The sequence below is a fragment of the Vulpes lagopus genome, chromosome 3, assembly GCF_018345385.1.
Source record: "Vulpes lagopus strain Blue_001 chromosome 3, ASM1834538v1, whole genome shotgun sequence".
Classification (NCBI taxonomy): Eukaryota; Metazoa; Chordata; class Mammalia; order Carnivora; family Canidae; genus Vulpes; species Vulpes lagopus.
Window position 1 is genome coordinate 89,284,149 of NC_054826.1, and position 23,850 is coordinate 89,307,998.

Here is a 23,850-nt window from a genome sequence, read left to right on the forward strand (position 1 = left end):
GGGGATCAACTTTGTTTAAAGTCCTCCTGACACACACCTCCCCCTTTGAATTAGTTCTGCAAAATAAATTTCCAAACACTGGACAAATGAGTCAAAACACATAGATTTTTTCTGATGGACTTTAATACATATGTATTACCAAACTGCTTATCTCTCAATTGTCTGGCTTCCCCCAAACTTCATCCCTCTTTTTTTAATTTTCATTTAAGATTTTATTTATTTATTCATGAGAGACAGAGAGTGGACATTTTTAAAAAGTGTTTTCTGTGAAATCTCTAATGGTTACAAATCCCCATCATTTTAATTTCCTTGCATTGTCACTTTTGTTATTGGGATCCTGATAATAGTCCACTTTCATATTTGTGACAAACAATTTAGCCATTCTTTATACTCTTTTATGTTAGTTTGGTGAATTTTGATTGCACTTTGAGAGTTAAATCCACCATTTTTGCCCTTTGGTTTCCATTGTTACTGTTTTACCCCATCACCTGCTGTCTTTTCTGTGCTCATCTGCCTAGCTGAAATTGATTCGTTATCAGGCAAATTGTGAATCTGAATTTTTCTAAATACTCCTATCAGCTTTGCCCAGTTCCATATCCTGTAGAAATACAAAAATATGCACAAGGATATTCATAGGAGTATAGCAAAAAAATGGAAATAGCTTTGCAAAAGTAATGGTTGAATAAATTAGGTTACATCCATACTGGATAATACTATGTAGCTATTAAAGGAAAAAGCAGGTCTTACATGAATATTCTAGAAAGATCAAGATTATAGTTTGGTGAAAAAAACAAATTGTAGTTTAATAGGTATAAAAGAAGTATATGTTTATATGTATGCATATAAATGTGTAGGAAAAAGTCTGGTGGTTGGGGGCCTGGGGTGAGACTTTTATTTTTTATTCGATTTATTTTTTCTGTTTGGATTTCTAAAGAGTATAGTGTATAAGCTGAAATTAAAATAGCCTAAGAAACACTTCTCATTTTTTAAAAAGATTTTATTTATTCATAGAGACAGAGAGAGAGGGGCAGAGACACAGGCAGAGGGAGAAGCAGGCTCCATACAGGAAGCCCAATGTGGGACTCCATCCCGGGTCTCTAGGATCACACCCCAGGCTGCAGGCAGCGCTAAACCGCTGCGCCACCAGGACTGCCCTAAGAAACGCTTCTGACTATGTTAATTTTTGGAGATAGAGTTGGATCAAATTTCATTTATAATATTTAATTTGTGAATTTCCTTATACATATTTTTTAAATGACATGTATCATGTGTATCTTTTTTCACATTTTGTGTGTGCACATGTAGCATTTTTTTAAAAAAGATTTTATTTATTCATGAGAGACACAGAGAGAGGCAGAGACACAGGCAGAGGGAGAAGCAGGCTCCCTGCAGGGAGCCCGATGCAGGACTCAATCCCCGGACCCCAGGATCACACCCTGAGCCAAAGGCAGATGCTCAACCACTGAGCCACCCAGGTATCCCTACATGAAGCATTTTTAATGTCAGAAGGCACATGTGAACTCATTTAACAGTTTTCCAGAGCACATCATCTTCACGCCCTTCCAAGTTGTTTGAGATACAGCATTTTCAATTAATTTTTCCATAGGTAATACTTTGACAAGTTCAAAAGTAAAAAACATGTAAAATGCAAAAAAAAAAACAAAAACAAAAAAAAAAACAAAAAACAAAAAACAAAAGAAAAAAAAACATGTAAAATGCTCTCCAGCAAAGGGTCTGTCCCCAGCCTTTGCCCCCTCTGCCCACTTCCTACTGCCTTTTGTCCCCAACTGGTGGCTGTGTGTTGTTGCTGTCGTTCCTTTAGGCATGTACAATAAAATACAAACATAGCTTAATTTTCCACCTTTTTAAAATAGAAAAGGCGGATGCTATACATACTGTTCTTCATACTCTTTATTTTTTGCTTGACTCATTCATAGTGGTGATATTTCCATAGCAGCCCATTAAGAATGAAGACTCATTCTTCTTCACAGCTGCAAAATGGTTCACTGCTTGATTAAACCATCATTTATTTAGAGTTACAGGACCTTGTAAATTCTCCTGGGAATTGTGTCCCAAGCCACCAGCTACATTACATCAGGACAGGTTGGGTACAATAGTATTGAACTAAAAGCCAGTATTTACAGAGCATTCAAAGTGTTTTATACCTATTAGCTCTTTTACTTGTTTGTTTATTTTTAAAGTAAGCTCCGTGCCCAGTGTGGGGCTTAAACTCAAAACCCTGAGATCAGGGCAGACCCGGTGGCTTAGCGGTTTAGCGCCGCCTTTAGTCCAGGGCATGATCTTGGAGACCCAGGATGTAGTCCCACATCGGGCTTCCTGCGTGGAACCTGCTTCCCCCCCCGCCCCCGCCCCGCTCTGTGTGTGTGTGTGTCTCAATAAATAAATAAAATTTAAAAAAAAAAAACCTGAGATCAAGAGTCACAGGCTCTACTGGCTGAGCCAGCCGGGTGCCCCTCCTATTAGCTCTGTTAATCTATGCACACATTGGGAAGTAAAAATGAGTATTATCTCAAGTTAAGGAAAAGAGTGGCACTTGTTCATATCATTTGGAAACTAACTCTCTCAGGAAAATTAATGTGACTGCATTAATTTTTGAAGTCTTAGATATTTAGTAAAAGGCCAGACAGAAAAACGTTTAGGTTTTGCTGGCTCTTGTAGCTACTTAGCTCTGCCACAGATGTTACATAAACGAGTGAGCGTGGCTGGGTTCCACTCAGTCTTTGTTTACAAAAGCAGGTGGACAATCAGATTCACCAGTCCCTGGCATAAGTAATCCAGCAATATCTTGAAGAGCCTTGAAGAGCCTTACGGAAGGTAAGGCTAGAATGATTGGTCTTGTGGGCAGGTCCGGCCTTGGTCTGGCCTTTGTGGCTAGACTAGCCCACAGGCAGCTTCTCATCAATAGGCAGTGGGGATTTCAGCTCCTTAATTAACCACTTCAGATATCCTACCACCGATTATTTTTTCCTGTTTCTGTTCTCCTTGTCCATTAGTTGTTGGGAGGGAGGGTAGTTGAATATGCTCTGCTATCTCCTCTGTCCTTGAAAATAAATGCACATGTTCTCACGACTATTGGCTTCAGAAAATTACAAAACAATACATGTGAAGATATCAGATAGCATCAAGAGAGCCCTGGGTTAGCCCACAGAAGTGCCTTTTTCTTGATCTGGTTTGACCTACATGTGGCCAACTGGCCAAACGTGGTTTCTGTTACCTTCCAGGGTGAGCCCTTTCTGAAATGGTTATTACAACTTCAGCAGCATATTGGTACAATCATCTCCCAGTATGGATTTTTTAAAAATTTGACCTAAACATGAGAAGGCAAGTTTTACTTCCCACAGATGGGGAGCCTGCAGTGAAAAGGTTGGAGGAAGTATGTCCTGCCTGGGAGAGAAGGTTGTGGTCCTCATGTTCCTTTATCCATTGGGAGTGACAAGACTGTTGATTTTACAGATGAGCCTCATGCATGATGTGATTAGAAGACTGCATGTTTTCTTTGCATGACTTAATGAAGGCTGGTTTATGGTATAAGTAGTATTTCACCTAGAATACTGAAACATCAGAGACACTGCAGCTGTAAAGGGAATATTCTACATGCAAAATCAACCTGCATAACCTTAACAAAACAGACCAGTAGCTTGTGTTCTCAAAACTCATCGCATTTTCCTGTAAAGTCAGTATTCCCATGCTGTGGCAAATCACAGAGCTTTTAACACAGAGACTTTCTCTCCGGGGTCAGGGCCTGACTGAGTTGGGTCTCTTTCTCTTGCAGGCATGACAGCAAGTGCAGTTGCAGCTTTAATCCTCATGACATCCTCCATCGTGTCCGTGGTAGGCTCCTTGTATCTGGCCTACATTCTGTACTTTGTGCTGAAGGAGTTTTGCATCATATGCGTCATCACGTACGTGCTGAACTTCGTTCTTCTTATCATCAACTATAAACGACTAGTTTACTTGAATGAGGCCTGGAAACGGCAGCTGCAGCCCAAGCAGGACTGACAAACGGATGAACTCTGGACAGACAGTCGGAAGTCCCCTTTGCCATTAAGTTTATTTTGCAGCAGTTTTTGTTTTGTTTTGTTTTGTTTTGTTTTTTGATTCTTCACAACAGACACTTTCCCCAAGAATCTTAAACTGATTTTTTAAAATCCTGTAAATTAGAAGGGGCCCTAGCTATTTTCTGTGTCAATCTTTCATTTTCAATATGGATACAAAAGAAAAAAAAAAAAAAGGAGCTGCCGAGCCAATCAAAGACAAGCTTTAACTTTACTTTGAAGATGTTTCTGAGATAATGAAACGTAGCCCTAGCCCCCTGCCCATGATTGTCAAGTGAGCAACCATTGCTAGTAATTCTCCAATGTGTATAAATTCAATTTCAGGTATAACAAATGTGATCATGACATGAAAATATTTTAGAATAGATACTGTATTAAATATTGCCATGTTTACAATATGTAATATGTTTTTAGCTGATGGATTGAAACATGTAGATTCCACTAGAATCCATCTATGTGACGTTTGTAAATAAAAGAAACATTGGATCCATCCTGCAGAACTTACTGGACAGCTTAGCCGAAGTGTATCAGTGAAGAATTGGCAGCCCGACGTTGACTGAAGAAAGAGGGACAATAGTTAAGTCCACACAGAGCATCTTGAGAAAAGTACTGACCACTGTGGGTCCGGCACTGACGGCAAAAATAGGGTAGTCGGTTCCCGTTCGTCTCCTTCCTCCAAAGGGAAGAAACTAAATTTGAACGTTCAAGTCAGAAAACTGGATCAGTTAGGACCTTAAAAGTAAGTCATGTGAGCAGACCTTCACATCCAAGGCCTCCAGGACACTAAAGTTGGGGAAATGGGGTAGATTTCTTTGGAGAAAAGCTGGAAATATTAATATGGCATTTTTAGATAGTTTCTTACAGTAGCTGAATTTTCATGCAGATCTCTTTCCTTAACATTGGTGCCAGTTGACCAGACAGTATTAGGACCTTGAAATAACCAGTATAAGCCCAGTTGCTCCGGAGTAGGATTGCTCTTGGGTACCTCCGTAGTATTTCCTCCTGTTTCATTCTGCACTAATTGGATGTCTAGTTTAATTGTTTTAGAGTCAATATTACAGTTGTAAATTTTAGGGCTGACATGCTGCTCTATTTGCTCCGTCGGGAGTAGTGCAGGTAGAAATAGCTGAAGGCGAAGTACACAAATGGTGTCACTGCTCTTCCTGGTAACTACGCAAATGCCTCGGTTTTAAAGGTGATGTGAATAAACCCAAATGAAATTGTGACAATATGTTTCTCTGGTTAACACCTTATATCAGAATGTTAAAAGTGCCTTCTGTCTTAAATCTCAAACCAAATATTTTGTGTGTTGAACTTGGGCAGAAGTGTCCTTCCTTCCTCTTACCATGACGTAGAAAACTTGCATTATTCTCTAGAAAGGTTCTGTATGATCATTTTATTCCTTAGATTGAAAAGTAGTAGCAATGTTTTTGCTTCCAATTAATCATTATGTTAAAAATAGACTGGTAACCATCGCGTACTTTAACAAGCCGCCTTTTTTTGAAGGGAGGGGACAGGCTCTGCTCTGTAAACCCTAATGTGTAAAGTCAGCAACTGTTCAGCAGTTTCCAACTAACTGTCCTAATTGAGGCAATGTATTTTTCTGGCCCAAGGCAGGTAGAAAATCAGAATTGTAATGAACTTTCACCCGGTTTTAACCAGTTTTGTAAAAGCTGAATTAGGATTTCAAGGCTTCTGTTTTCCCATGAATGTGAATATTTCGATGCCTGTCTTATGATGTATGTATTGTTGTCGTTGCTGTAGTTAGAGAACTCCAGAAAGCACTGGACTGGATGTCTGGTGTTCATGGAGAAACAAGTCCTGCTGTTGCAGGGCTTGTGCACTGAGGTCATCTTGTGGCAGTGCTTTCAGTTCTACCCAGCAGCTTCCTGGTTCTTTCTTCTAAGCTAGAGTGGAAATGGTTAACCGTGAAGACTTCTGTGGTATATATAACACTGGTTGTGCTAAATAAGTTCCTCGTGTCCCAATTTAAAATGGTTTTTCATCCTATTTTGTATCAATCAGCAAAGTATAGTTAAAGCTTGTCTTGATGCTGCGTTCTTGCGAATGTCTTCAACTCTTACATGGTCAAACATAAAAATGTCCTGCCAGACCCTTCAAGGTTTTCCTTTGCTTTCCTAATAAGCCTTGGGGAAAACACCACTGTTTCAGTTGTACAAAATATTTGCCATGTTCCTGTAACCCCAGTAGAATTAATGGGGTTTTTTTTTCCCTCACTGAGCAATGAAAGTGTGCCGCCTGAAATAACAGCATTTTAACGCCAGTATCTCGGTAAGCAGCAGGACCCTGGTGGAAGAATTTAGGCTCCCCTCTACATCCTCTCTTCCACCCCAAGGAGAAAACACCATGCTGTAAGATTGTTCAGATTGTTATGACTTTTAGACTCAATATTTAAAACACTGCAACATTGCTAGCCACCAACATTGAAGAACAAATTAGGGGGGAGAAGGAGTCAGATCTATGGGTTTTGCAGTAATTCTACTCTTCTTGTAACAAATGAAGCCCCTTATTTACTTGGTAGTCCTATCATTTGAAGAAATTGGAGAAGCTGTCATTAGATGACAAATTCTAGGGAAACTAGGTGGTTTAGAGAATTCAGTTTTTTGTTGCAGCTAGGTGCTTTCTGCGAAGGTAAACTGGTGAAATAACTCAGGTTTAACTAGCTGCGTGCCAGGAAATTACTTCTACTTGATGTCCGTCGCCTCTCATTAAATCCGTTACTTTTAAAGATGTTGAAAAACATTGACTATGTTCATACAAAGATCTGTCATTTGGTGCAAGAGATCTTTGGACCCTACTCAGTAGGCTATAGGACCAAGACTCCAGAGAAATTAAAACTATTTGTTGGCTTTAGTTTGCTTGTACTTCATTCATAAGATTATCAGCAAACGTGCAAAGCTATCTTCAGCAACTACTTCGTAACAGATTGGAACCAGCACAGACATGAGTGAAAGCTGGCAAATCTTGTCTTGAAAATTCGTGTTAGACAAATGCCAACAAGAAATCCACTGTCATTTTTGGAAACCTATTTTAATGGAATACCTAACATGCAACCTTTGTCCTGGTATTTTCCCCCAACACACAAGCATTGGTGGAACATCTCTATTCAGCAGCACTTCCGATTCCTGATCTGTGAGAACCACCCTTCAATCAAACAAAAGGGGCAGGGGTGGGAATCCAGGCTACTTGGTTAATTTCTTTTTTTTTTTTTTATAAACTAGCCCAGAAAACGTGAAATGTTTTATATAAAACTGTATTAAGCATGGCCTAAGTATTAGGTGTATGATCTGTATAGTATGTTCCATCAAAAAATATTTATTACTAGTGCTTTAAGCTCCAGAGTAAACATTCTTTAAAGTGGAGTTCACTGGGCAGACTTCCCCCTTTAATATAGATAGAATTATTCTTTATCAGAGATTTAGGACACAGTTTTGCTAACTGGTAAAAACAAATGTAAATATGTAAGAATGTTTATTTGTTGCACATAACTTTTTTGGTATAAAATAAATGTAGACGTTACCTGTGGAAGCTGTGCTGCCATCCTTCTTATAGTTCAAACAAGGAGCTGAAAAGAATCCAGTCTTCCCCCCCTAAAAAAAAGAATCCAGTCTTCCCATAAATTTTCCTTGAAGCTGACACATTGACTCCATTTTTACAGATGCACTGAAATTGATTCTTTTCCCTGAAATGCAGTTTATGGAGAACACATGCAGAATTCTTAGAGATTCTAGTTCATGGAATTTGCGTGGGCTTATGATGTGTGTGGTTGTCAAGAATTAGTGAAAAAGAAGTTAGTGCTCAGAGTTGTATAAGCACACCAAACATGCTGTCAGCTCTTGCCCACAGCTTTTGCTCCCCCTAAAAGCGCTACTCTTTTTTTTCTTTTTTCTTTTTTTTTTTTTTTTTTTTTTGCTACTCTGTCTCCTAAAAAAGTAACTAACATCTCCAAGAATGATGAATCCACATAAAATACAGTTCAGCCATGTTTTAGTGACTTTAACAAGTGCCTCTGTGATAGAACCTTGGGACTTAGGACATGGCACTTACCCCTAACTTGTCAAACATTTAAGTGTGTCTGCTCTGTGTAACCTTTTTTAAATGTCAAGTAAAAAATTATATATCATTCCTAGACATTAATGTAACACAAAACCTGATGCCTTCAAAGAACGTAAGTTCAGAAACGTGTAAACCCTAGAATCTCTAACTTCATATCTGAACCAACTACACTCACATTTAAAAGTGGTCAATGGATGACCACTAAAAGGAGGTTAAATGGTCCTTACTGTTCCCTTCCTGCAAGAAAGGAAGGATTAAAAATAGGCATGTGCTGAGATGTGTGGAATCAACCACAAGTGAAGTGAATTAAGTTCTGGATTAAGAACCACGTTGGTTCATGGTCCTCTGTATTTGACTAGACACCAACAGGAGTCTTTTTCCAAAGCACGGAGCTTTCAACCAGGACTGACACCTTAGGAACAGTGTACCTTCCTTGCCTTACTGGAGCCCGTGGGAGAGGAGGACTATCACCTAGGAGCAGGGCAGGTGCCACCACCCAGAGGTACAAAAGATCCCATCAGTCACTGTAGTTTAACGCCCTTCTGTCCCTCTCTGTCAAGACTAGACTATGGCTGAGGTGGGACTAAATGTCTGGAAGAACAGGTAGTCTCTGACATTCCCCAGCTCCTGTCTTCTCATTTGTCAGCTTAGCTTTGTGGGACCTGGTATGCAGACCTGGCTCCTTATCCCAGCAACAGCACCTTCTGTCTATGCCGTGGGCCTGGAGCTCCCCTGGAGCTCCCCTGCGGAGCCCACGAGCAGTTCTCTTTTCCTCCCGCTTTGCTGCAGCAGCACCGTCGGTGACCGGCAGCCCTGACTGTGGTGTGAGTGTGGAAGGGGCTCCACAGCGAGCACACACGTCTGGGGTAGCAGCCTGACACCTAAACAGAGTTCCGATGCTTTCCAGCCGCACAGATTATTCAACAGATGGACGGTCACTTCTAAGATGACTATTCACACACAACAAAAGCCTTTATTTCCACCTCTAAGATTCCCTTCCAGTGAATCAGTACAGGCTGCAGGCAGGAACGTCCCAGGCGGCCACATGTGGTCCATGGGGTCCGTGGACGTCGTCCCTTCCCCTCCGGGGCAGATAGAGGCTTTTCAGAGGGCGAACGGGCTGTTTTCCAAACACTGGGACTTGGCCGCGGACCAGTGGTGCCCGGTTTCATTGGCAAGTTTCCAGTACCTCTCTCGCAAAAGGAAGGCCGCCGCTTTGGGTTGTCTCTGGCGAGTGAAGATGCCCTTTCTGTTCCCTACTGCTCTCTGTGGTGCTGGAAGTGGAGGGAAAGGAGGGTCAGGCACCTGATGGGCCGGGCAGAAGCAGCCTGCAGAGGCGGCTGCGCGACGGCAGCAGCGTACAGATCGAAATACCGCTCCTCCCCCGAAACCTCAGCTCCCTAATGGGTTATTTCTTTGGTCTGTCACGGGGAAAACACCCCAAATTATTTTTCTTTTATCTGCAACACGAGGTTTTAAGCACGAGTCCCCAGCTGCCTGGTCGGGGCCGGAGGCTGAGGCAGTTACCCCAGAAAGACTTGGGCTTTTCTGAAAAGACCAATCCCCCAGTGGGAGCCGGAGCCCTGGGTGGGCGGGGCTGGCTGCGCCCGCTGCGCACCTTCCTCTCCGCCAGAGAAACCAGTCTGGGTCAAGCGGGAAGGCCTTTCCCTGTAAGCAAATGCCAGGCACCGTGCCAAGCGCTTTATCAAATAAATTCCTACTTCAACCTGCACAGTGCCTTATCCCCACTTACAGGCTCATAAAAGTTAGGTAATCTGTCCACTCACACAGCTCATTTCTTGTACACGGAGCCGACACACCCATTCACGAAACTAGGCTGCAGAAGCCATGGATCCCACCGACCAAACGGAGAGGCTTGTGTTCTCATTCCTTTTTCTCTTTACCTCCCTCCTCTCCATTCTAATTTTTAATTAAACTTTCACGTTCTAAAGGCCTGTCTTTCCTTGTAAGTGTTATGTTCTAATGTCCACTACTACCAAATCCTTCCTCACCTCCCCAAATTGCTATGCTAAGTTTATGGTGTATCAGAAAACTAGCAATACCTACAGGAACAGGAAGAAATGAGATACCTTCATTTGGAACCTAACTGAAGTGGCCCTCACCTCTCCCCACTTCAGAAAGAATGCAGACTTCAGACCCTCCCACATTCAAAACACTTTGACACTTACTTGTGCTTGGTAAACCTGCCTTTTACAAGTGGATGATGTAAACCATACTGAGATACCCTAAGTTTCCCGGGCTCAGTATGCTGAGTATGCTACTCTGGCATAACAAGTGTATCCCACAAGTAAATCCAATACAAGGTCCACTTTTTTCTCACACTGTTGTGAAACCGACAAAGGTAAGTTGGTCATTTTTGCCTCAAGAGAAGAGATTCTACCGTTTACTTTTTTACCATAAAATGATTTGGGAAGCAGGCAAGTGACTTCTGCTTGCTAGACACCACTTGGTTCTCCTAAGAAATTCTCCCGTCACCTACGTTGATTAGAGCTTCCCCGCTCGTTTCCACTGTTCTTACAACCAAATGTCCTGAACTAAAGGCCCACCTGAAAAAATGAGAAATGGTACATTCTGTAAACCAAACTGCCACTTACACTGGTCAGTCATAAAATCAGCAAAATTCCAGATGAGCTCTCCAACCACATATTCTTTGCGTTTCTGATCCAGCACCAAGTGATACTGCTCGAGCAGACCTTTCTGGTACTCCTCACTGAACATCAGAGGTGGATCCTACGGTTCAAAGCAAACGGACAATTTAAGAGGCAGAACTAAAAAAAAAAAAAAAAAAAAAGAGGCAGAACTTGTAGAACTGTAAACGTCAGATAAAAATAAAGACCCACGTGATGGTTACCAGAATAGCCATGCCCACAGTGGGCTGTAGTGACCCAGGACCGCTGGCACTGGTGGACAGCCAGGCTGTGATGTGGCCCAGAAGAAAGGAAAGAGATTTTCTGTAAACAACCTGAATTAGCAACTGCTTTAGCAACAGGACTTGGTATTTTCTTTACCTTACTCTTCTGTCCCTATTTAAGACCAGGACAGCCTTAAAGCTGAGTGACAGTGGAAGTAAAAATAAGCCTTCGAATAATAAAACTAAACCTCAAGTTTTAAGTAGCTGCCAGCGCATAATTTGAGAACTAGCGTGACTCACTGAACTCACCTCATATCTATCTGTATCTGGTCTGGGGAAGCGGCTATTTAGCGCATCTATCCATTCCCCAAATAATGACTTAGTATGTGCTTCCGTAGAGGTTTTGGCCATGAAGTGATAAGCAGTGTGTCCCTGCCCCTGCTGGTTCTACCCTCCAGACAGACTCAAGCTGTAGGTGTAGTGAGAGTGAGCAGCAGATTGGTTAGCAGGGGGCTGAGACACACCCCACACAGCTCCCCGGAAGGCAGCCAAGCTCCCAGTTCCCAGGAGAGGGTCCTCATGAGAGCAGAGGCCATGTCTGTGGACTTGTTCAGGATTTGGTAAAGAGCTCCTACGTGTGGTGCACACTTCAAAGTAATCATCATTCAGATGTCCCATGGGAATCTGGGGGCACTCACATCTTCAGTGTTTAAGGATGCAGCATCTCAGTTATTTTACAGGAGAACAAAACCCTGCAAGCTTTGATTTTCTGTTCCAATGAGAAGGATTACAATGTTAGATCAGATGCACTGGTAAGGTCATAGTACAGCTGAGCCATGTTTTGTTCTGGTTCCAAAGCTGAATTTGAGGGCAGGGCAATATGTAGATTTTCTTACTTTGTTTTTACTGGGAACAACCCTGCATGGCCTAATACTAGCCACACCTGGCTATTTAAAATAAAGACTGAATTAAGCTAAATCGACTCAGTCAGTCGATTTAGCCACATTTCAAGTCCTCAGTAGCCACATGTAGCTAGTGGCTACCCTTCTGAACACTGCAGAAAAATTCATCACGGCAAATGATGCAGTCAGCACTAGATCTAGCCTGAGCCTCTTCAAGATTCAGAGTTGGCCACCTTCTCAAAGATGAAGAACTGATGTTCTCATACGCTATCTCCCCCTACTCTAGCAGTTTGTAAAAGTGGCATTCTGTGTAAGCAAGATGAATTTAAGGGTATGAACAGGAGTACCAAGGATAAATACACTGTGTGTCAACAAGGAATCTGGTACTTGTGACAGGTGAGTGTGACATGGGGGGGAAGCGATGAGGGGCTTGCTGTGGTGTAAGAATCCACGGGGAAAAAAAATCCCCACAAGATAAAGTATCATATCTTTGGTGAGGAAATAAAAAGAGAGGAGGATGTGAAAAACTCTAGTGATTAAAATTTGCTCCGAGATTTCATTCATTTCCTTAATATTATTTGGCACCCACTGAGTGCGGACACTGCTGATGGCTTGGGAAGCAAGGATAAACAGGATTCAGTAGTTCTCTTGAAACCACAGTCTTGCCAAGAAGAGAGTCAAAGAAATGATGACAGAATCCAGTGAGAAGGGCTGAGACAGAGGCTGAGCAGGCCTGGGGCAAGTGGGTAAACCTCCCCAAAGGGGGGACACCTGAGCAGAGACTGGAGCAGAGTAGAGTCCACCATTACAGGTGGCAGATGTGGTACTAGCAGGGGTATTCCAGGCCGAAGGAATGCCCCCAGCAGAGCAGCAGCCCACGAGCAGTGAGAACCGCCCAGTGACCAGGAGGCAAGGCAGAGGAGGAGGAGGAGGACCTGGGGTAGGCAGAGACCTCAGCGCCCTGGCCAGGAGCCGGAGCCTTCGTGTGGGGCCACGGGAAGCCAGTGAGGGGCTTCCAAGGTTTGGATTTGCTCAGGAGGCCACTCGGGCAGTTGATGGGAGGCTCTCTGGAGACGGGACCGAGGCCTGAACCCTGGAGGACCGGGGGGTGTGCGACCGAGGAGCACAGCGAGCAATGGGGAAGCCCTGTCTGGCCTGGGAGAATGAGTGGCATCGCTGTTCACTGCTTACCTGGTGGAAGCCTGCAATCGCCTCTGCCCCGTACTCGCTCTGGATTATTGGTTTCTGGTAGGTCCTATACCAGTTCTCAAACTCGGTGGCCAGCTGCAGCTGAATCACCTCCATGTGCCCATAGTCATGATACCAAGAGTAGTAACTGTTGACACAGATGACGTCCACATACGGCGCCTAGGAGGAGAGCATTACACCTGTTCACGGGCCAGAAAGCTGGAGGAGAGCACCAGGGCCCTCACACTCAGGGGCTCTTCCTATGGCGCAGGTGGCAGGGGGTGTACACCAACCCCCACACCCGCGCAGCAGGCAGAGGCAGATCTGTGACTGTGGCTGATGCTGTGGACCTGGCTGTGCCTGTACCCTGGAGGGCTTCTCTCTCTATGGCCTGTCACACTAGCCCTCCCTCACCTGGCCCTGGGGAAAGGTGCCCCACTAAAGGACACGTGCGGTCTTTCTCCTGGCAAACATCTTGGCTAAGCACCATCTGTGAGCTGGTGCTGGGGGCTGCAGGGGGCCGCACACTCCCTCCTGGCGGGAGGCAGAGCTGGTGTCTACTTGGACGGTGCTTGGGACACAGCAGCCAACACCAGGCAGCCAGCTGCCCCATCCCGCCTAATCGCCCGCACAAATGCCAACCTCCAGGGGCTCCCCGGGCCGGCCAGGCCCTGACTTTCCTGGGCAAGTGAGCCCCTTGGTATGAGACAGGTGGTGGCAAAGGGCGGCAACAGCAACACAACGCCTATGGGTGGCCACACGCCCCAGATGAGGGCACCTCCTCCTGCCTTGGGGGCGCGGGCCCGGCTTCCTGGTCACCCGGGTGGGGGGGCCAGGACCCAAGGAGGCGCCGCCTGTGCTCCAGGAACAGTGTTTTGCCATGGTCTTCATGCTTCTCTGAGGGGCTGCAGGCCTCCAGGCACTCTGTGGCGAGGGCTCCCTATTCATACCCACAGAGCATTTTCCCCTGCATTCTCCCCATGGTGTTGGCTCCTCTTGCGTCACGTTCTCTTACTGAGCAGCCTGCTGCTCCCTCCTGAAGCAGCGTTTCCTGGCTCCCGTGTTGTCCAGCTTCAGTACAACACAACACACAGTCCGAGGGGCTGCCGCACTGGGGCGGGGGTGCGGGCGGCACAGCCAGGCCAGCTGCCCTCCATCCACCCAGCCCGTGTTCCCACAGCCAGGTGACAGCGGAAATCGCTGCGGAGCTTTGTAAAAATGCAGGGTGCCACCAAGGCCTTACTGAACCAGCATCAGCTCAAAACCCAGGCATCCGTACCTTCAGGAGCTTCCTTTGTGGTTGTGACAACCAGGCAGGTTTAAGGGACGCTGGACAGTGACAACGCTAAGCTCTCCTAAACGGAGGAGCGCCCATGAGACCTCGCTGTGCCAGCCTCCTCGGGTTAGGAAGCCAGTCCACCTGTCCAACAAGCAGCCAGCGACCCTTCACCTGAACACCGTCCAGGAAAGCGCTGGGGCCAGTCGCTCCAGGCTAGTCCCCGCAGCCCATGTTAGCAAGCATCACGGAAGGCGAGGGGACAAGTGGGGGAAGAGAAGTGGTGCGGAGAACCCCAGGCTCACCCCCAGGTCTGCTTCATAGTTGGAATTGGTCACAAAGGTCACGGGCCGGGAGGGGTCCAAGGCCTTGGTGTGAGCAATCAGCGTCCTGTTGGCGGAAGGCAGAAGACAAGGCCTGGTCAGTGTGGGCAGGGTCCTCTCACAGCCGTCCCTCCCTCCCTCCCATCAACCATCCCCAGCCCTGCTCCCCTCCCCACCTTGAGGAGAACTTTAGGTGAGCAAACACGTCCTTCTCACCTTAGCTCACACTGCCCAGCATCTTTCTTTCTCCCTCCCCCAATCCCACCCCCCAGAGAGTGGGCCACCCTCGCAAGGCATGCAGGCCCCCGGCACTGGGGTCCCGGGCTGGGTGCTGCCCAAAACGGCATGCGGACCCTCCAAGAAAGCTAGTGGCCCCGACGGATACTAAGTTACCAAGCAGGGGGTGCGTGAGAGGAGGAGGTGTGTGCGGGGGACACCTCGACCTCTGCAGCCTCACACAGTTTGCACAGGGAAAGGCTCCAAGCCCATTACAGGTGGCGGGAAGACCAGGAAGGGGAGCAGAGCTCTGAGAGGCAGGACATTGGCAAGCCAGCCCCAGACTCTGAAGAAACGACAGCTATGCTGAGTGGCGCTCACCAAGGAGGGACTTCCAGGGGAGGCTTCGGACAGAGGGCCCAGCCTGTGCTCAGGACTCAACCCGGGGACCCATCAGAGGCACGCGGTGCCGGTCACCCCGCTCACTGGTCAAGCCCGCATCCCTCTTCCTCGCCCCGACAGCCAGCTTCCTTCTTCTTGACTCTCCTCACTCCGCCCCTCTCCCCAAGCCTAGCCTCGAGTCCCAAAGCCATACTAAAGAGGAACAGCCCTTGGGGCACTGGGACGCTGCAAAGCCTCGCTGGCTCCTCAGGCCCCTGCCCGCCTCCCGCTGCCCCAGCGAGGGTGCCCTCCATCGCCCACACCTCCCCGCACCCTGGGCCCAGCGCTCCTTGCTGCCCCACCGCACACCAGCCCCGCCACCTCAGCACAGCCCGCACCCCAAGGCTCTGGGCTGCGTGCTCAGAGCTCTCCTTTGCCCAGGCGGGCCCACTGCCCAGAGCCCCACATCTCCTACCCACAGCTCAGCCCACAGGGCTCCGTGCCGGGGATGCCCCCTACTGCCCCCACAGCAAGTGAAGTCATCACGCTCTGCAGGCTGGGACCACTGCATAATTGTGAGAACACCAAGGAAGCAAGGCCCACCAGAGGTAGTAAACCCTCCCAATGCTGCCCCTAAGTGGGGTTCTGTCCACTGCCATGCCTGGGGGAGAAGTATTTAGTGAATGAGACCATGAACTTTGGACAGACTCATCCTGTCCAATGATGGAACTTTAGAATAGTTAGAACATGCACATCACTGAGAACCCTGTTAAGAACTGTGTGCCGAAGAGGAAGACACAGACATGGCCAACATGCACATGAGAAAATGCTCTGCATCACTTGCCATCAGGGAAATACAAATCCAAACCACAATGAGATACCACCTCACACCAGTGAGAATGGGGAAAATTAACAAGGCAGGAAACCACAAATGTTGGAGAGGATGTGGAGAAAGGAGAACCCTCCTGCACTATTGGTGGGAATGTGAACTGGTGCAGCCACTCTGGAAAACTGTGGAGGTTCCTCAAAGAGTTAAAAATAGACCTGCCCTACGACCCAGCAATTGCAGTGTTGGGGATTTACCCCAAAGATTCAGATGCAATGAAATAAACACTGTTTATAGCAGCAATGGCCACAAACTGTGGAAGGAGCCTCGGTGTCCATCGAAAGATGAATGGATAAAGAAGATGTGGTTTATGTATACAATGGAATATTACTCAGCCATTAGAAACGACAAATACCCACCATTTGCTTCAACGTGGATGGAACTGGAGGGTATTATGCTGAGTGAAGTAGGTCAATCGGAGAAGGACAAACAGTGTATGTTCTCATTCATTTGGGGAATATAAATAATAGTGAAAGGGAATATAAGGGAAGGGAGAAGAAATGGGTAGGAAATATCAGAAAGGGAGACAGAACATGAAAGACTCTTAACTCTGGGAAATGAACTAGGGGTGGTGGAAAGGGTGGTGGGCGGGGGGTGGGGGTGACTGGGTGGTGGGCACTGAGGTGGGCACTTGACGGGATGAGCACTGGGTGTTATTCTGTATGTTGGCAAATTGAACACCAATAAAAAACAAATTTATTGAAAAAAAAAAAGAATCATGTGCCTAGAAAGTCCAGTTTTATAAAACCTAACTCCTCTTTACAGATGATTCCAAAGCATCACAAAGTGGGGTTTTTTTGTACCTTTAACATACACTAAATTTCCCAGGAATGGAGACAACATAAAACGAGAGAAGAGTGTAACTGTTTTGTTTAGACCTTTACCCAGAGACACCATCTTAGAAACACATGGCAGTGAAGGCAGCACGGCCAGCGGTTAGCAGTCACCAACACGGTGCCCCCACTGTCGGCAACTGTAGCTGTGCTTTCACGGTGACTCCACATCCAGGTGCCAGCATCTGGCCCCCTCACTGGGTCTTCTGGGGAGTCAGACCCATATGTTCACATATTATTTTATAAATGAACATCTGTCCTAGGCATCTGGGTGGCTCAGCGGTTGAGCGTCTGCCTTCAGCTCAGGTCACGATCCCAGTGTCCTGGGATCGAGTCCCACGTCAGGCTCCCTGCATGGAGTCTGCTTCTCCCTCTGCCTGTGTTCTGCCTCTCTCTCTCTCTGTGTGTGTGTCCCTCATGAATAAACAAATATAATTTTTTTTTTTAATTTTAAAAAAAAGATAAATAAATGACAGTCCCTTGTGTCACAGGCTACCTTTTTGTAACCTGAGATTATATGTCTGAGTCTGTGTACAAGTTATGTCCAGATTTCATTTCAAGTGTGAAAAGGGGACAATGGGGCAGCCCGGGTGGCTCAGTGGTTTAGCGCCGCCTTCAGCCCAGGGTGTGATCCTGGAGACCTGGGATAGAGTCCCATGTCGGGCTCCCTGCATGGAGCCTGCTTCTCCCTCGGCCTGTGTCTGTCTCTCTCTCTCTCTGTCGCTCATGAATAAATAAATATTTAAAAAAAAAAAAAAAGAAAGAAAGAAAAGGGGACAATGGGTCTCACCCAGGTTGAAATCACAAAGTGGTAGGTGGTACTCAGTCCCCTGAATGGGCTGTGTGCAGAGGCGCACCCAGTCGGGCTAGGAGCCAGGCTGCCTCCCAAAGGCACTCACCTGCCCCCACCCTGCCTTGCCCCGGGGCTGACCTCTCATCCCCGCCTTGGCCAGGGCCCCGTCAGGGGACTCACTTGAAGTAGTAAGCAGCAGGCTTCAGGAAGGAAGTGGGCTCATTGGCTACAGACCACATGACTACAGATGGGTGATTCTTATCCCGACGCACCAGCTCCTCCATCACCTCCAGATGGTGCTGCAGGGACACATTGCTGTAGCTCTGGCTGCAACACAGGGAGGAAGAGCAGCAAGTCAGGGCCCGCTGCCTGGGGCAGGCTGGGCACACCAGGAGGGGGGGCACTCACACCAGCATGATGCCCACACCAGGGCTCTCGTCGATGACCACGATCCCATAGCGGTCGCAGAGCTGCATCACCTCCTCCGCGTAGGGGTAGTGGCTGGTGCGGAAGGCATTGGCGCCCAGCCAGCGCAACAGGTTGAAGTCCTTCACCAGCAGCGGCCAGTCGAAGCCCTTCCCTCGGATCTAGGGGAGCGCATGGCAGAGTGAGCCCCCGGCCCGCATCCTGGGGCACTTCCTTCTAGAGCGAGGCCATGCAAGGCTCACCCCCTCAGCCGTTTCTCGGGCCCAAGCGCAAGCCCCATCAGGCAGTGGTTTCCTGCACTTTGCTGGACTGCTCTGAGTCACCCCCGATTGCTTCAGGGGCCATGGAGAAGGCGATGGTGAGGAACAGCCCTCACAGCGACCCAGAGGCTACAACTCACATCGGCATCCTCATGTTTGTTGACCCCATGGAAATAGAAAGGTTTCCCGTTGATGAGGAACTGGCGCTCTGTGACGGCCACGGTGCGAATCCCCACGGGGAGAGTGTAGAAGTCCGACACAGGCCCAGCGGCCATCTGCGCTGTCAGCCTCACCTGCGAAGGCAAAGCACCAGGTGTGAGGTGTCCATGCGGGCCTGAGTCGACACAGGCCCCCTAGTAAACCACAGTGACCCACGTCTGGGACCGCAAGCAGAAATCACCGGCTTCTGCCACCAGTAAGGAGGTACCTGCTCCCTGGTGCCTGCTCTTTGAAACTGGGCCTCCCCACCAAGGATTGGGGAAAATCAATCAATTGATTGATTGGAACACTTCAATCCAATTGACCAGGAAGCTAAAAGGACCACGTGTGCCTGACCCTCTGTCCTGTACCCCGCCCCCAGAAGCCAAGGCTGTGGGGTGGGGGCCAAAGGCCTTCTGTAGCCCCCATCCTAACCACCATTACCTCCAACGAGTACAGGTAGGCGGGGTGCTCATGCATCAGGTACGGCCACCAGAGGTGGACATTGGGCACCTGCAGCCGGCCCCGGCTCCCTATCCCCTGGGCCACGACCTTGCCTTCCTCATCCAGAAGATACACTTCTAGCTGGAAGTGTTCACTGCCCTGGACAAAAATCTGGTAATCCACCAGCCCTGCAAAAGACGAGAAAGATCAAGACAAAAGAGAGAAGGACAGACACAGCCTGGGTCATGAAGAGGAGAGCTCCCTGCGGCGACCACTGAGGAGTCCACAGCCAACAACTGTATATTTCTGGATCTCAGTCTGCACTGAGAGGGGGTTAAGGGAGGGCAACACGGTGGGAAGAGACAGGGATTCTCCTGGATCCCGAGCTGTTCGCCCAAAGCTATGATTTTAGGCAAGCCCCACTTCTCCTTGGGCTTCATTTGCTCACAAAATGAGGTCAGACCAGATGGATGATGTCTGCTGCCCATGCCAGTGCAGACAGGCTGGATTCCAGATCTGCTCAGGTGGATGGGAAGCCTGAGGCTGAAGAGATGCTGGGAGAGCCTCTCTCCTCAAGGATTTTTCTAAACAGGGAGCAGAGCTACCTGGAGCCTGGCTGAGCAAAGTTCATGCCAGGCACCCTCACCAGTGTCTTGGTCCACGCCGGTGGTGACGGTGATGTCGTCGATGTAGGTAGTAGGTGTGGTGTAGAGGAGCACAGGGCGATGCAGGCCCGCGTAGTTGAAGAAGTCAAAGTATGTGTTCTGGACGAAGTAACCCTTAGGGTACCTGGGATGGCAGAACAATGCCCAGCTGGGGCCTTGCTCTGTCCTTCAGCCTCAGCTCACATGTCTCCCTGACCTCCCAAAGCCAGGGCCTCACTTCTGCTAAGGCCACCCGGCCCCTAGTCGGAAGCCCAGTGGGCGGGGGGCGGGGGGGCAGGGGAGCAGAGTGCTGCTCACTTGGAAGTGTCTGTCTTGTAGACGATGGTCCCTGGCGGCAGAGTGTGGGGGGTGAGCGTGTTGTTGATGGCAAGGGTAATACGGCAGGAGGACAGGGGCCCGCTCTGGACCAGCTTGCTGATGTCAGCTTCGAAGGGGAGGTGACCCCCCTCATGCTCTGCCACATGGACCCCATTCACCCACTGCAGACACAAGGAGACATGGGGAGGGAACGGCAAGTCAGTGCTAGCCACCTTAGGCACCCTTACCCATCTGGACGCTACGTGAGGGCGGAGAGTCCTGCCAGCTGCCGCCTAGCTCAGGGACGGGGGAAGTGAGCGCTGGGAGAATAAATCAGGCCACCGGCTCCTGAACCAGGCCACTAACCCCAGTGTGGGGCCTGAGCATGGCCCCCATCCGCCGTGGGAGCAGGCTTGTCAGGTGACCCCTGTGAACCAGACACCCCGAGGCAGCCCCAACCACCTGCCCTGCCTGATGCTCGCTGTACTGACCACGATGGCATAGTAGTGGGCGCTGCCGATCCTCAGCACCACTCTCGTGCCTGGGTCCTGGCTCCATCGCTGGGGCAGGGTGGCCTCCCGCTCGTACCACACCCAGCCGACAAAGCTGCGCAGCTGCCTATCCTGGCCCACATCATTGAAGCTGGACGGAACTGGCATGTCCAGGGTGGGGCCCGACTGAGGAAAGAAGGCCTGGGATCAGGGCCGGATCACCGAAGACACAGGCAACCAGTCCCCGAGGGGCCAGGATCCCCCGCCATCCTGCCTGCAGAAAGGAGGCTGGACAAGACGACTTCCCCCAGGCCCTGGGATCCCAGGCCATCCCCCCTCATGACTCCACCAAGTAGACCCTGGACACTCACTCAATCAACAGTGTACAGTGAGCACCTACAACACTCTTCTAGGTCCCAGGAATAAAACTGTGAGCAAGGTCTTTGCTGTCAGGTGATCAGCTCTATGAAGAATGTGGAGGGGTCAGGGGGGCCATTTTGGGGGCCATATGGGATACCACCTCAGGACAAGCTGGCAGGACTGCATAAACCTGAGCCTGGCAGGGAAACCCTGACCACCTCAGGCAGAGAGCTAGGCACGAACAGGACAGACAGCTCAGGGAGCCTGCAAACAGCCTGGGGAAGACTTCCTGACACGCTGAAATGAGACTCCCAAAGATTCAATAAGTATTGGCTGAATGGATGGATAACCTGAGGACAAGAAACCCACTGCAAGGATGGTTTGTGCCCAGGGCTTGGGGGGGGGGGGTGCAGTTCTTTCTCAGGGCAGTCTGTGGACAAGGGTGGGGCCAGGCCACAACCCTGCCCAAGGCAAGAGGAACGGTGGACAGCCAGAAGAGGAAGATAATTAACTGACAGCCCCAGAGAGGAAGGCGGCCGTGTGGGGCTGCTCTGCAGAGGAAACTGAGCAGGGCACAACGCCAGCACCCAGCCTTCCATTCTTCCTCCCCGTGAGTGGGTGGCAGACACGGAGAAAAGAGGATCCAGGAGTGACCTGGACCAGCGGCCAAACAGGCCGACTCCACCAAAGTCAGATGGGAGACCGGGGAGCGGTCCTGGGCTGCCTGGGAGCCAAGCCGCGTCCCGTCCGGGGGCCCTGGGATCGGGTCGCTCCTGCCCCTTCCCGTCCGGGGGCCCTGGGATCGCGTCCCTCGTGCCCCTTCCCGTCCGGGGGCCCTGGGATCGCGTCCCTCATGCCCCTTCCCGTCCCGGGGCCCTGGGATCGGTCCGTCGTGCCCCTTCCCGTCCGGGGGCCCTGGGATCGGGTCGCTCGTGCCCCTTCCCGTCCGGGGGCCCTGGGATCGGGTCGCTCCTGCCCCTTCCCGTCCGGGGCCCTGGGATCGCGTCCCTCGTGCCCCTTCCCGTCCGGGGGCCCTGGGATCGGGTCGCTCGTGCCCCTTCCCGTCCAGGGGCCCTGGGATCGGCCCGTCGTGCCCCTTCCCGTCCCGGGGCCCTGGGATCGGCCCGTCGTGCCCCTTCCCGTCCGGGGGCCCTGGGATCGGCCCGTCGTGCCCCTTCCCGTCCGGGGGCCCTGGGATCGGGTCGCTCGTGCCCCTTCCCGTCCGGGGGCCCTGGGATCGGCCCGTCGTGCCCCTTCCCGTCGGGGAGCCCTGGGATCGCGTCCCTCGTGCCCCCCCCCGCCAACAGCCGTCCGGGCCGGCTCCCCGCCCGCTGGCCCTCCCCGCCCGCTCGCTCCCCGCCGGCCCGTGCACCGACGCTCCTGCGTTCCCGCTGCGGGGCCCGGGTGCGGCGCCCCCCTCGCCTGGACCCGCACCTCGCGCAGCGGCGCCCGGTACCACTGCTGCTCGAAGCCCTGGCGCCGGCTGTCGGAGAAGTCGGCGCGGAAGCTCCAGAGGCCGTCGAGGTCCTTGCGCTCCCGCGACGGGCTCTCCCGGGGGTACAGCATCCCGCCCTCCAGCGCCAGCCCGCAGGTCCAAAGCAGCGGGCCGAGCGCCACCCAGGCTCGCGCCGGCCCCCGAGACATGCTCCTCTCGCGGCCGCGCGTGGCCCGGACTGGCCGCCCCCGCCCCGCCAGCCGCCGGGCACCGAGGCGCGGGGGCGGGGCGGGGCGGGGCGCAGCGTCACGTGCCCCGCCTGACGCCGCCCGCGCCATCTTGGTTGAGGGCGGGAGCGCGGCACGGAGGGAGCCGGCGGCCGCAGGGTCCGCTGCGGGGCCCCGGGAGCCCGAGGGCCTGGCTCCGCGCCGGTGCCGCCGCTCTGCGCCCGCCGGGAGGGGGCCTGGGGGGCGCCCGGGGCCCGGGCGATGCCCCCGCGGAGCCTGAGCCTGCTGGGCCCCGCCTCGCGGTCGCAGCCCTGGCCCTGGGCCTCCCGGTTGGCGTCGCGCGGCCGCACAGATGCGGGGGGCTCGTGCAGGAACCTCACCTGCCTGAGAGCGCTGGTATTTACCTGAGCTTGGGACGACCACCTTTACCTTCTCTTTTTTTCTCTGATCCTATACTCACGAAAGCAACCTTCTGATAATGGATTTTAAAACTGGCAAAAGAAAAAAAAAACGGGCAACAGAGTTACTAGGACAGTAAAGATAAAATATATTCTAGAAGCCCAAATGCTTACGATACAGAAACAGGAGTAGGATGCAAGAGTAGGTACAGGATGACCCCGGTATTGTTAAAATCACATCCACACAGATACAGATGCGAAGTGTTGCTGCTGTTGTAGAGGATGTGCATCTTGTTTTTCCTACTTTCTGATTTTCTGAAGTTTTCTGTAGTAAATATGCATTATTATTATAATCAGAATCAAACCAATAAATGTGTTTTTAAAATGCTTGTTTTTTAAAAAAAAAGTAATTAATTAGAATTAGAATTTGGCCCCTATAAACTAATAAATTGATTTTTCATTTGCCCTTCAGCTTTAATACATTTATTTTCTACTGTCTAACGGGGAGAGAGGAGGATAGAAAACTAATGAAACAATTTGCACACTTCTGAACCTGAAAACCAGACCCCGGTGGGGGTCTCCACCCACTCCCACCTCCACCCCCAAGTTTTCAGCCTTGTAGAAATACATGAGCCTGGAGTTGTAAACCTGGGAGTTGTCAGCTTTAAGAATGGATGAGGTCACCAAAGGAATGAAGGCAGGTAGAGCAGGGACCCAAGATGAGTCTACAGACTCCCCAACGTCATGAATACAGGAGATGAGTAGGAGGGATGGGCAGGTCCCCATCTCTTCCAGGGCAGATCCAACGCCCCTAGCATTGTCTGTC

At 50.0% G+C, this 23,850-nt stretch overlaps 2 protein-coding genes across 3 annotated transcripts in view; one reads left to right on the forward strand and one right to left on the reverse strand.

The window, feature by feature from the left end:
- The window catches only part of VKORC1L1 (vitamin K epoxide reductase complex subunit 1 like 1), a 70,999-nt gene extending 63,377 nt beyond the window's left edge, over positions 1 to 7,622 (forward strand). Inside the window, exon 3 of the mRNA XM_041747292.1 lies at positions 3,794 to 7,622. Within this exon, the coding sequence (XP_041603226.1) occupies positions 3,794 to 4,020 (227 nt within the window). The 3' untranslated portion in view covers positions 4,021 to 7,622. The remainder of the gene's footprint in view (positions 1 to 3,793) is intronic.
- Positions 7,623 to 9,100: 1,478 nt separating this feature from the next.
- GUSB (glucuronidase beta) lies at positions 9,101 to 22,651 on the reverse strand. Of its 2 annotated transcripts, XM_041747290.1 has the most exons (12): positions 22,399 to 22,651; positions 20,605 to 20,790; positions 20,114 to 20,295; positions 19,798 to 19,940; positions 19,152 to 19,339; positions 18,650 to 18,802; positions 18,232 to 18,410; positions 18,004 to 18,150; positions 14,697 to 14,781; positions 13,119 to 13,295; positions 10,769 to 10,904; positions 9,101 to 9,427 (listed from the first exon to the last, which is right to left on the reverse strand). In XM_041747290.1, exons 1-12 carry the CDS (start codon positions 22,606 to 22,608, stop codon positions 9,258 to 9,260), a joined length of 1,956 nt encoding a protein of 651 aa, XP_041603224.1. In that variant the 5' UTR covers positions 22,609 to 22,651; the 3' UTR covers positions 9,101 to 9,257. The 2 variants fall into 2 exon arrangements, with proteins under 2 accessions (XP_041603224.1, XP_041603225.1); XM_041747291.1 differs by lacking the exons at positions 19,798 to 19,940; positions 20,114 to 20,295; positions 22,399 to 22,651 and having other exon boundaries at positions 20,605 to 20,671.
- Positions 22,652 to 23,850: the final 1,199 nt, after the last annotated feature.